This window comes from Dendrobates tinctorius, unplaced genomic scaffold (genome assembly GCF_039654945.1).
Source record: "Dendrobates tinctorius isolate UK_male_01 unplaced genomic scaffold, ASM3965494v1 ptg000084l, whole genome shotgun sequence".
In the NCBI taxonomy this organism is placed as follows: Eukaryota; Metazoa; Chordata; class Amphibia; order Anura; family Dendrobatidae; genus Dendrobates; species Dendrobates tinctorius.
This window is the reverse complement of record NW_027361752.1, coordinates 7097126-7111240: the sequence shown is the minus strand read 5'-3', so window position 1 is coordinate 7111240 and position 14115 is coordinate 7097126. Positions and strand designations below refer to the sequence as shown.

General features: G+C 45.2%; 1 protein-coding gene across 1 annotated transcript in view; it reads right to left on the bottom strand.

Annotated features, from left to right (window-relative positions):
- Positions 1-14115, bottom strand: part of PROS1 (protein S) — a 78945-nt gene that overhangs the window by 29454 nt on the left and 35376 nt on the right. Inside the window, exon 8 of the mRNA XM_073584420.1 lies at positions 10810-10931. Coding sequence (XP_073440521.1) covers positions 10810-10931 — 122 coding nt within the window. The remainder of the gene's footprint in view (positions 1-10809; positions 10932-14115) is intronic.

Genomic DNA, 14115 nt, shown 5'->3' with positions numbered 1-14115 from the left:
CCTGCTGCGGGCACCAGTGACTCAGCATCCCCCAGTTTTCCCAGGGAACAGTCCTTTATGCGCAGCTTTGTAGGAGCTCACCGTACCCCACTGCTGCGGGAGGAACAAATTGAAGCCGTTGTCGGATGGATGGCAGCTAACGCATCGACTTCAATTACTTCCAAATCCTCTCAGGGCCAGAGCACCGAAGAGCAACCATCTGTCTCTTCACCACCTGCCAAATTGCCCAGGCAGTCAGAGAGCCCTGGACAGGAGCCATCTCTACTTCTGTTCTCTGAATCTCTTGGCTTGGAAAAGGGGGCCAGCCAAGAAGCATTCTAGAATGTGAAGAAGAGGTAGTATGCAGTGATGCGCAACAGCTTTGTCTCTCTGAATCTGAAGAGGCGGGTGGGCCAGTGCCTATGGTCTGATGATGAGACTCAGGAGCCACTTTCTGGTGCGTACTGTGCTGGCGAGACTACCCAGGAGAAGCAGGTGTTTGAAGAGGGTAGTGTAGATGATGAGGTCCTTGACCCATCATGGCGTGAGGAACAGGAAGGTGGTGGGAGCAGCTCTAAGAGATTTCCCGAACGGCCAAAACAGGAGGGAGAGGGAGGGGGCAGACTTGGTTGCCTGTAGCCTCCACTTCGGAACCCAGTAGGAGCATTCCTCTTCCAAAACCCAAAACGGGCACTCCCAGGACTTGCAGTGCGTGGTCCTTTTTTGGCACAGTTGCAGATGACATTTGCTTTGTCAAATGCAAGCTGTGTAATCAGAAAGTCAAAAGAGGGAAAAGTGTCAGCAACCTCAATACCACAAATATGTGGAAACATACTAGCAGTAGTGGGAATGTAGACAGAGCAGGAGAAATTGCCGGACACATAGCAGGGGATCAGCTGACATTACTGAACCCCATTAACACAGGAGCAAGTGTTGACTGTGCAGACGGCACTTCTGAGCAGCAACTGGCGGTGTTGGAGGCCAGGGTCAATACTAGAAACAGAGTGGAGCCAGAGGCCTAATTGGAGCACGTTTAAAATCAGTAGTAGTCTACAACAGATATTAAACTTGCTGAAATTAGGCCTCAGCCTACACCCTGATTGAGCCTGGGCTCCAACACCGCCAGTTGCCACTCAGAAGTGCCGTCTGCACAGAGAAAAACACTAGCTCCTGTGTTAGAGGGGTTCAGTAACGCCAGCTGCTCCCCTGCTGTGTGTCAGGCAATATCTCCTGCTCCCTCCAAATTCATACAACATCACATATTAAACTTGCTGAAATTTGGCTTCAGCCTACACCCTGATTGACCCTGGGCTCGAACACCGCCAGTTGCCGCTCAGAAGTGCCGTCTGCACAGAGAAAAACACTAGCTCCTGTGTTACTGGGGTTCAGTAACGCCAGCTGCTCCCCTGCTGTGTGTCCGGCAATGTCTCCTGCTCCGTCCACATTCACACAACATCACATATTAAACTTGCTCCATGTATGCCTCAGCCTACACACTGATTGACCCTGGGCTCCAACACCACAACACCAACAGTTGCCGTTCAGAAGTGCCGTCTGCGGAGAGAAAAACACTAGCTCCTGTGTTAGTGGGGTTCAGTAACGCCAGCTGCTCCCCTGCTGTGTGTCCGGCAATATCTCCTGCTCTGTCCACATTCACACAACATCACATATTAAACTTGCTCCGTGTAGGCCTCAGCCTACACACTGATTGACCCTGGGCTCCAACACCGCCAGTTGCCGCTCAGAAGTGCCGTCTGCACAGAGAAAAACACTAGCTCCTGTGTTAGTGGGGTTCAGTAACGCCAACTGCTCTCCTGCTGTGTGTCCGTCAATGTCTCCTGCTCCCTCCACATTCATACAACATCACATATTAAACTTGCTGAAATTTGGCTTCAGCCTACACCGATTGACCCTGGGCTCCAACACCGCCAGTTGCCGCTCAGAAGTGTCGTCTGCACAGAGAAAAACACTAGCTCCTGTGTTAGTGGGGTTCAGTAACGCCAGCTACTCCCCTGCTGTGTGTCCGGCAATGTCTCCTGCTCTGTCCACATTCACACAACATCACATACTAAACTTGCTCCATGTATGCCTCAGCCTACACACTAATTGACCCTGGGCTCCAACACCACCAGTTGCCGTTCAGAAGTGCCGTCTGCGCAGAGAAAAACACTAGCTCCTTTGTTAGTGGGGTTCAGTAATGCCAGCTGCTCCCCTGCTGTGTGTCCGGCAATGTCTCCTGCTCCGTCCACATTCACACAACATCACATATTAAACTTGCTCCACGTATGCCTCAGCCTACACACTGATTGACCCTGGGCTCCAACACCACCAGTTGCCGTTCAGAAGTGCCGTCTGCGCAGAGAAAAACACTAGCTCCTGTGTTAGTGGGGTTCAGTAACGCCAGCTGCTCCCCTGCTGTGTGTCCGGCAATATCTCCTGCTCTGTCCACATTCACACAACATCACATATTAAACTTGCTCTGTGTAGGTCTCAGCCTACACACTGATTGACCCTGGGCTCCAACACCGCCAGTTGCCGCTCAGAAGTGCCGTCTGCACAGAGAAAAACACTAGCTCCTGTGTTAGTGGGGTTCAGTAACGCCAACTGCTCCCCTGCTGTGTGTCCGGCAATGTCTCCTGCTCCCTCCACATTCATACAACATCACATATTAAACTTGCTGAAATTTGGCTTCAGCCTACACGCTGATTGACCCTGGGCTCCAACACCGCCAGTTGCCGCTCAGAAGTGCCGTCTGCACAGAGAAAAACACTAGCTCCTGTGTTATTGGGGTTCAGTAACACCAGCTGCTCCCCTGCTGTGTGTCTGGCAATGTCTCCTGCTCCCTCCACATTCATACTACATCACATATTAAACTTGCTGAAATTAGGCCTCAGCCTACACACTGATTGACCCTGGGCTCCAACACCGCCAGTTGCTGCTCAGAAGTGCCGTCTGCACAGTCATCATATGCTCCAGTGTTATTGCGGTTCAGTAATGTCAGCTGATCCCCAGCTGTGTGTCCGGCAATTTCTCCTGCTCTGTCCACACTCGCACAACTACAGATTTTAAACTTGCTCCAATTAGGCCTCTGTCTCCACTCTGTTTGTAGTCTTTACCCTGGGTTCCAGCACCGCCGGCTGGTTCCCGGCAGTGTCTTTGGCACGGGTACTCCCTCCTGCCCAGCCTGGTTCCAGCACGCCAGCTGTTTCCGGGTAGTGTCAACGTCACTTTGCCACCAATAAGTTGTCCTGTCATGTTGCGGTCGGGTTAGCCAACTCTATGGTGCCTGCAGTTTAGGTGCTTCCTATGTGGGCTGCGGGATCTGGCAATAAAGGCTGGTTCCGTAGTGCCAATAGGACAAGCACCCCCTGTAGGACTGTGGGTTTCGGTAACTGCAGCCGACTCTCGGCCTTGCAACTTTGTTTTTCATGGGTACCTTTTGCTACCCATCCGGGTTCCAGTACCGTCAGCTGGTTCTCGGCAGTTCCTCAGCCTTCTTGTACCTTCTGCTACATTTCCAAGTTCAAGCTTTTTGAAATGGTATTTGGTAATCACTCTGGATCTCCCTGACGACGACCCTGAAGACGACGAACCTGAAGACCACCCCGAAGACGATGACCCTGAAGACGACGACCCTGAAGACCACCCCGAAAAGATCACCAAAAAGATGACCCTGAGGAAGATGACCAAGAGGACAAAGAACATGAAGACAACCACCAAGATACAGAACAACAAGAAGCAGAAGACCAAGAAGCAGAAGAACAAAAAGCAGAAGAACATTAAGCATAAGACTAAAAATCAGAGCAAAAGATATTATCTAAATTATAAGCAGAAGAAGAGTAAGCAGTGTATGGGGGTGGGTCCGTTCCTCCTCGTGGTGCCCCTGGAAAATGCCTGCTGCAGGCCAAACTGAACGCGGATAAATCCGGTTGTAAATCTTTTGTGACAAGCAGAACGGAAGGTGTAATCTTAAAACTTTTATAGATAACAACTACAGGAATGCCTGTCACAAATAAGAATATGATGAAGAAGAAGAATAGGAAGAAGATGAATAAGTAGAATATGAAGAAGAAGAATAGTTGAATAAGAAGAATATAAAAAAAGAATAATAGGAAGAAGGTGAAGAAGAAGAAGATGAATAAGGTGAAGAAGAAGTTGATGAAAAAGATGCTGCTGCTGCTGCTGCTGAGGATCATGAAGGAGAAAGTGTGGGAGCAGTAAAAAAGAAGGTGAAGAGCATGGAAGTAGTGAAACATACATATCTGACAAAATATAAAAAAGTTTAACATAGTCAATATCTTTGTAACTCCGAACATCTTAAAAAAAAAAAAAAAATTCCTATCACATTTGATTGGGCTAAGCCTCTATGCCTTTAATGTCTCCTCCACCTCCCCCAGTACATTCTACATTATTCTTAGTTGTTTTCCTTCATGTAGAATTAACTTACAAGGAAAGAAAGGGTTTATTTTAATTCCGATATTTCTGTCCCATTGACTTGCATTGGTTTCCGGTATCGGAATTGGCGATATCCGATACTTTTTGGGTATCAGTCCGATCCAATATTTCACGATATCGGATGGTATCGCTCAACACTACTGTTGAGACATCATACTGTGTTTCGGTGACTATGGGGGAATAAACTGTGGGGACATCATACTGTGTGTCCATGGCTATGGGGGAACAAACTGTGGGGACATCATACCGTATGTCGAAGACTATGGTGGAATAAACTGTTGGGACATCATACTGTGTGTCGGTGACTATGGGGGAATAAACTGTGGTGACATCATACTGTATGTCGATGGCTATGGAGGAATGAACTGTTGGGACATCATACTGTATGTCGATGACTATGGGGGAATAAACTGTTGGGACATCATACTGTGAGTCGGTGGCTATGGAGGAATAAACTGTTGGGACATCATACTGTATGTCGATGACTATGGGGGAATAAACTGTTGGGACATCATACTGTATGTCGATGACTATGGGGGAATAAACTGTTGGGACATCATACTGTGTGTCGATGACTATGGGGGAATAAACTGTTGGGACACCATACTGTATGTCGATGACTATGGCGGAATAAACTGTTGGGACATCATACTGTATGTCGGTGACTGGAATAAACTGTGGGGACATCATACTGTATGTCGGAGGCTATGGGGGAATAAACTGTGGAGACATCATACTGTGTGTCGATGGCTAGGGGGGAATAAACTGTGGGGACATGATACTGTGTGTCGGTGGCTATGGGGAATAAATTGTTGGGTATCATACAGTGTTTGGGGAAATCTAAAGTGGGGACATCATGCTGTGTGTCGATGACTATGGAGGAATAAACTGTGGGGACATCATACTGTATGTCGATGGCTATGGGGGAATAAACTGTGGGTACATGATACTGTATGTCGATGGCTAGGGGGGAATAAACTGTGGGGACATGATACTGTATGTCGGTGACTGTGGAATAAACTGTGGGGACATGATACTGTATGTTGGAGGCTATGGGGGAATAAACTGTGGGGACATGATACTGTATGTCGGTGACTGTGGAATAAACTGTGGGGACATGATACTGTATGTCGGTGACTGTGGAATAAACTGTGGGGACATGATACTGTATGTCGATGGCTATGGGGGAATAAACTGGGGACATGATACTGTATATCGGAGGCTATGGGAGAATAAATTGTTGGGCATCATACTGTGTGGGGAGCTATGGAAATATCATACTATGTGTGGGGAAATCTAAAGTGGGGACATTATACTGTGTGTGGGTGGCTATGGGGGCATAAACTTGGGACATCATACTGTATCTTGGTAGCTATGAGGCAATAAACCGTTGGGGCATCATACTGTATGTTGTTGGCTAAAGTGAAATAAATTGTTGGGGGTATCATATTGTATGTCGGCGACATACAATAATAATGTTGGTGGCTATGGTAGAATAAACTGTTGGGGCATCATACTGTGTATGGGGAAATCTAAAGTGCGGGCATCTTACTGCGTGAGGGGCACTGTGGAAGCATCATACTGTATTTGGGGGCATTTCAAAGTTAGGAGCTATTGTATATATATTTTAGAGATAAGTGTAGATGGTGATACATCATTGTACCGATATCAAGCTTGTATAGTGCTGCTATATCGGTTAGAGAAATGTAGCTCATAGTGTCTGATGTGTTATATTGTAAAAGAAAATTGCATCCCTAACGGGTTAATGCTTTGGACCCATGGGTGGCAAAAGAGAAAGTGGTCTTTAGATGCTTAATATTGGTAGCTATGAATAAACACTAGTAGACTGAACTCGCCGTTGCCCTTTTATATGTAAGTAGCCTCTTTCTATGCTGCAAGCACATTCATGGCAGGTATAAATCTGTCATTAGTTAAAGGACCAATCCTGCACGGAAACAATGCTAAACACTGTTATTCATAGAAACTAAAGCTGGGTCGCTGGAATACTTGTTTTTTTTTTGCAAGCTACACCCCAGGAGCTTTCGGAGGATTAATCAGGATGCGAGATGCTGGCACGTTCCAGCCTCAATGCCAGGGCTTAGAAGGCATTATACAATATTGTAGCCTGCTGGGTGTTCATTGTCTGCCAAGTCACTCTTAAAATGTGCCAAGTATTTGAAGCATTCTTAACACAAAAGCCGCAAAGCTCGGAGGAGAATAACTAGAGGAAAAATAGAGATAAAAAATATTTCCTTAAAAATAATAACAAAGCGAATGCGACACGCCGACACCATTTATAAAGAGGTATTGTAATCGAGTGTTATAATAATAGCGAGGACGGCATAGATCATCGCCTGCTTGAGCCGCCTGTAATAAGACATACCGAGGACTTTATAGCCCGAGGCGATGGGGAGTCAATGCGGATTTCAGAAATTACTCAAGAAGAAACTCCAACACGTTAGGATTCCTCTCGGTGACCGGTGGTAGCACAAAATATCACCTGTACCTGGGCTATCTACTCAGATGAATAGAGGCCATGCCTCATGGAGACTTCAGTAAGTGACAATGGCCTCCAGCTGTATGCTCCAGCACAAGGTGGTCAATGACCCCTGCAGCTCCACGCCGTTATTCTACAAATTATGCTCCTAATTTGCTGCTCCGGACCAAGCATGGAAGGGATGAACGGCTGGGCTGAAATCTAGATGATGTGATACGTAATGACAAATAAGAAAGAGGCTTAACTGATTGAACTGAAAGGCAGCGAGCAGCTTGCAGGTTTATTAGCACCTTCCTGCCTAGTTGGTGGAGAGGAGTCCAAGTGTGGGCAGCTCTATTACACACATCAATCATGATACACGGGATCACATCTCTCCCCACATAGAAATGGATGTCTATTACTTCCCCTACAAAAGCCTTTAGAGGAGAGTATGATTTAACCCCCCCCCCCATGATGAGGAAGGCTTCTACTGCCCGGTCCGTTTCCATGCTGCAGTTATAATTTTTGACAACTGGTTGTTACCACTGACTGGACAGTCTATGGGCTCAGTCACACATACGATTTTTCCACGTACGAGAAAAACCAAACTGATTATTCTAATAAGACTTTGATCAGAGTGTGGTCTGAGTGTCATCCATTTTTTTTTCACAGGTGTAGAAAAAAAAAAAAGTTTCCCCACCTTCTCAATTCTGACAGTCGGTGAAAATGTTCACTGACCCATTGACTTGCATTGGGTCGTAACAAAATTGGACATGTCTCTGCTATTTTCCGCGGACCACTCATTTGGGAGAAAAAAATTGGACATGCGCACAACCCCATAGGATATCATAGAAAACCATGAGAAAAGCAGATAGCACTCGTACGAGAAAATCGGAATGAGTTGTAAGGCTGTGCAGGGAAACTCCTAACTGAAAACACCCAACAATTATTCATAGGTTTCTCGGTGGAATAAATAGAGGGACGGTACAATGCAGAGGTCTAATAAAAGATGCTCAGGGATTGCTAAATTATTGGAAATACATTATTAATTTAGAAGCATGGCAGGAGAGATGATAAGTCCTAAAACAGAATTTGGATGGCTGAAAAGAATTTGGTAAGAGAATTTTTGGAAGATGTCAATCAGCATGACAGAAAAGACTCCGAGCCATGCTGATTAGTTCGCAGCATCCAAGTGAGAGCTCAGAACACTCCGCCATATTGTCCTTTTTCAGGTGGATGCTTTTCAGAACATCCTGACCTTCAAATGACACTGCGGCTGACACTGCGTGATGGTAGGTACTACTTGTGTGCACTGTATGGGGGTCATTATATCTGGTACTGTTTATTCTTCACGGTCACAAACGACTATAGAGGTTAGCGATGTGGTGAGTCTGTCTGTGTGTGCGGCATATCGGCAGGACATGTTTGAGGGGTGATAATGGCGTTGTTCTGTACCAGAAAGGAAAAACTGAATAATGCAAAACTCAGCTCCCCAAGGTTCTCTTTTTCCAGATGAAGGGGTCAGTGACTGAGGTGAATCTGTCTCTTTATTCGGAGGTTCTGGGGATTGTATTATACAGTTGTGGCTGCTGCTGAAACTCTTAGGCTATGTGCACACGCTGCGGTTTTTGCTGCGGTTCCGCTGCGGTTTTGTCCCTGCGGAACCGCAGCAGTTCCGCAGACATGGTACTTTACCATGTTAGCCTAGGGGTTTTCAAAACCGCAGTGCTCACGCTGCGTTTTTTTCCGCGCGGTTTTGCTGCGGTTTTTTTCCAGCAGCATGTCAATTATTTCTGCAGATTCTGCTGCGGTTTCACACCTTTAACATAGTAGAGGTGTGAAACCGCAGGGCAAAACCGCAGGCCAAACCGCAGCAAAACCGCAGGTCACTTTACCTGCGGTTCTGTGGGAAAAAACCCGCAGGTGAATCTGCAGTGTGTGCACATAGCTTTAGTCTATACCTCAGCCACTGCACAGCCTCATATTGAAGACTGATTTATGGAACTTAGTAGTTGAGATGAAGCTTCTATTTGCTCCTTATTACACGGTTCTGCTGAGGAGTTATAATACCTATATAACATTGTACTACTCACTATTCCTATACTTTGCACACACATTTTCCTGTTTTTTTATTTCAATAGCCCAAAACCTGTAGTGTCCATAAAAATGAGTATATATTTGGAAAAGTTATTTATGGGTGTCTTCCAGCAGCAAAAAGTCAAACGTTATAGTCTCCACGGTGGGACTGAAGGTCAAACAATTAAAGGATATACCCAATTACACTCCCAGATCTCAGGAAACAAACTCAGGCTGTGTGCCCACGTAGCGGTTTTTTAAGCGTTTTTGATGTGTTTTTCGGGGTCAAACCGCATCAAAAACGCTTAAAAGAAGCATCCCATTTATATAAAATGCATTTTGGCCTTTTTGTGCCAATGGATGCGTTTTTTACCGCTAAGGAAACGCTTAGCGGTAAAAAACGCAGCATGTTCATTAATTTCCGCTTAGGTCCGCGTTTTTGGCTATTTCCTATAGTCCAAAAGACGCGCGGAAAAAAGCGCATCAAAAACGCGTGTTTTCTGGGAAGGAGAACCCATTACCTGAGCGTTTAAAAAACGCTACGTGGGCACATAGCCTAAATGTTGTTTTTCCGGTTTCCGAGCTCTATGTTTACTTAGCCCGTACTGACATTTTGAGCCGAGAGTCTGATGTGGGCAACCGAGGCTGATGCACATAGAGAGTGGCAAGAAATAATCTGAGAAAGTAAGATAAAATCCTGCTATGTAGATGTGACCAGCATCAGATATTTATTTATAAAAGGACCTCCTTCATGAAGTTTTTCCTCCCCTTCTGCATAATGCAGGGGCAGAGACCCTGATTCCAGCAGGAATTAGCAGGATATTATCACTGAGAGGACTTTTCATCTTGTAGCAATGATATTCATGAACTCTGTCCTCCATATGGCAGTCATATTGGCCAGGACTTGTGTTAATACTTATGATGGGGAATAGAGAAGGTGCGCACTCAGCAAGGTAGGCTGGTGCTGGCTGAACAGGACTTAGTCCAACATAATATTGGGGAAAAAGAGCCGCACTCATTGGTGAATGCAAAAAGGGAAATATTTATTTACAATAGTTACCACACTAAAGTATCACAGAGATCGATGATTTGGAAATAAGCAAGCAACGTTTCGACTCAATCCTGAGACTTTTTTCAAGCATTGCTATGTGGTAAATAACCTTGGGTACAGTGCTGGGGAAATTATTTCCAGGGATATAGGGACCATGATGCTTGTTGCCAAGGGGCTTGGTAGAAATTCCACGAGGGGTCTGTGTTTCCATTGACAGCTCAGCAGTCCAATCTGAGACTGGGAGGTGCTAGGCTGTCTCCAGGTGTTCCCTGTCCTAGATGATTGCTCGGCTACGCAGCTGGGCTGTCAGTCACAGACCTCTGCCAGATGCAGCTTCAGCTAAGTGCGGTTGGTTTTCTCTGTGCCTAGTGTTTTGCTTGATGATCTTTCATTGCCTGACCTTGGACCTTGTTCTGAGCATCCTTCTGCTTAACCCCTTGGCTCTGATCCTCTATTTTCCAGGTATTTTGACCTCTGACTGTTAACTAACTATCCCTTGGTCTCTTGTCTATGTCTATGTCATACCTTCCTGGCTTTTGACCTTGGACTCCTTGACTATCCGAACTCACAACTTGTCCGCGAGAAGTGACTCAGCGTCACACTTGTCTATTAGATTTATATCCATATAAAAAAGGGCTGTCTAAACCAAATGAATTTTTAAAGAGATGAAATATTTTAAGAAAACAGTAGTTATAGTCATTTACAGTAATACAGTAAATTATAGCGTTTTCCTAAAAATCTATAGACGAATACAGCGATGTGGTCTACTCACTTCACATGACTTCTTGTCTCGAGCAAGTTTTAACTTCTTTCTTCCTTCACAGTAGCATTTGTAACTTCCGGGCGTATTTACACACACTTGACTGCAAATATCATCTGCACATTCATTCACATCTACAAAATAAAAGATAGGAAGGAATGAATCGGGACTAAGGGCCCCGTCACACATAGCGACGCACCAGCGATCCCAACAACGATAGGACCTTGTCAGGATCGCTGGTGTGTTGCTACAAGATCGGTGGTGAGCTGCCAAACAGGCAGATCTCACCAGCGATGAGGACCAGCGACGACGCGGGTAACAAGCGAGGGCGTCGCTTAGTTACCCACTGTGTACCTTAGATACCATCGCGCTGGTATCTAAGGTACACAGTGGGTAACTAAATGATGCGCACGCTTAGTAAACCGCGGTTTACCTTGGATACCAGGCTCCAGCTCGCTGATCGCTGGTCTCCCGCCTGCCACATGCAGCGATGCGTGCTGGCCAGCGGGAGACCAACGATCAAAAAAAGGTCCAGGGCATTCGAGCACGATCAGCGATACCCGGCGGGGGGGGGGGCGGTAACTGATACGTATCACACACAGCGAGATCGCTGGTGCGTCACAAAACTTGTGACTCAGCAGCGATCTCGATAGCAATCTCGCTGTGTGTGACGGGGGCTTAAGGGTATGTGCACATGACGTCTCTTAGATGCCAGGGTCCCTGCTGAGTTTTGGAAAAGGAAGACTGTTCAGCAAAACCTCGGCTGTTTTTTCGAAAAACGGCTTTTTTTTTTATCTTGGTAATTTTTGCAGGTTTATTTGTGCATAAATAAGATAGTCAGCCGATTTTAAACATAAGCCGCCTGAAGAATAGTCAGGTCTATTCTTTTAACCACTTCATGTCTTTGAAAACCTGAAGTGGCTAAAAAAAAGCTGAATAAGAAATAGAACATAAGCACAGCAAGTCGGTTTTACATTGCAATGCATTTGTTATTTTTTTCATTTTTTGCATTTATTTAGAGCATTTTCAGAAGGGTTATGGAACGTACTCGCCTGAAAAAGACATCATGTTTGGGCACCCCTGGTCAAAAATACTGCTATTGTGAACAGTTAAGCAAGTTGAAGATAAAATGATCTTTAAAAGGACTAAAATTAAAGATGACAGTTGCTATCAGTGTGTCAAGAGTGGGAGAAGAGGGTTGCATTGACAATCCAACACAATGGACAGGACTATGAACACATTTTATAAGTGGTCATAAACTTGTAAATAACTCATGAAAGAATAAAGTTATGTTAAAACCAAGCACACCATTGTTTTTCTTGTGAAATTCTCAATAAGTTTGATGTGTCACATGACCCTCTTCCCACTGAAAAAATAAAGTTGGATCCAAAATGGCCGACTTCAAAATGGCCGCCATGGTCACCACCCATTTTGTGTGTGTGTGTGTATATATATATATATATATATATATCCACATACATGCACACACACACACCTAATATATAAAGCTCAAGTGTGTGTATGTATGTACAGTACAGACCAAAAGTTTGGACACACCTTCTCATTCAAAGAGTTTTCTTTATTTTCATGTCTATGAAAATTGTAGATTCACTCTGAAGGCATCAAAACTATGAATTAACACATGTGGAATTATATAATTAACAAAAAAGTGTGAAACAACTGAAAATATGTCTTATATTCTAGGTTCTTCAAAGTAGCCACCTTTTGCTTTGATTACTGCTTTGTACACTCTCGGCATTCTCTTGATGAGCTTCAAGAGGTAGTCACCGGAAATGGTTTTCACTTCACAGGTGTGCCCTGTCAGGTTTAATAAGTGGGATTTCTTGCCTTATAAATGGAGTTGGGACCATCAGTTGTGTTGTGCAGAAGTCTGGTGGATACACAGCTGATAGTCCTACTGAATAAACTGTTACAATTTGTATTATGGCAAGAAAAAAGCAGCTGAGTAAAGAAAAGCGAGTGGTCATCATTACTTTAAGAAATGAAGGTCAGTCAGTCCGAAAAATTGGGAAAACTTTGAAAGTGTTCCCAAGTGCAGTGGCAAAACCCATCAAGTGCTACAAAGAAACTGGCTCACATGAGGACCGCCCCAGGAAAGGAAGACCAAGAGTCACCTCTGCTGCGGAGGATAAGTTCATCTGAGTCACCAGCCTCAGAAATCGCAGGTTAACAGCAGCTCAGATTAGAGACCAGGTCAATGCCACACAGAGTTCTAGCAGCAGACACATCTCTACAACAACTGTTAAGAGGAGACTTTGTGCAGCAGGCCTTCATATTAAAATAGCTGCTAGGAAACCACTGCTAAGGACAGGCAACAAGCAGAAGAGACTTGTTTGGGCTAAAGAACACAAGGAATGGACATTAGACCAGTGGAAATCTGTGCTTTGGTCTGATGAGTCCAAATTTGAGATCTTTGGTTCCAACCACCGTGTCTTTGTGCGACGCAGAAAAGGTGAACGGATGGACTCTACATGCCTGGTTCCCACCATGAACCATGGAGGAGGAGGTGTGATGGTGTGGGGGTGCTTTGCTGGTGACACTGTTGGGGATTTATTCAAAACTGAAGGCATACTGAACCAGCATGGCTACCACAGCATCTTGCAGCGGCATGCTATTCCATCCGGTTTGCATTTAGTTGGACCATCATTTATTTTTCAACAGGACAATGACCCCAAACACACCTCCAGGCTGTGTAAGGGCTATTTGACCAAGAAGGAGAGTGATGGGGTGCTACGCCAGATGACCTGGCCTCCACAGTCACCAGACCTGAACCCAATCGATATGGCTTGGGGTGAGCTGGACCGTAGAGTGAAGGCAAAAGGGCCAACAAGTGCTAAGCATCTCTGGGAACTCCTTCAAGACTGTTGGAAGACCATTTCCAATGACTACTTCTTGAAGCTCATCAACAGAATGCCAAGAGTGTGCAAAGCAGTAATCAAAGCAAAAGGTGGCTACTTTGAACCTAGAATATAAGGCATATTTTTGTTGTTTCACACTTTTTTGCTAATTATATAATTCTACGTGTTAATTCATAGATTTGATGCCTTCAGAGTGAATCTACAATTTTCATAGTCATGAAAATAAAGAAAACTCTTTGAATGAGAGGGTGTGTCCAAACTTTTGGTCTGTACTGTATGTGTGTGTGTATGTGTGTGTGTGTATGTCCCGGATTGGCATCCGCTTAGCTTAGGACACTCTCGGGGTGCAGACGTGTGACTGTGCCAAATTTTGTGGCTGTAGCTGAGACGGTGCGGATGCCAATCCCGGACATACATATGTTACATACACACACTTGAG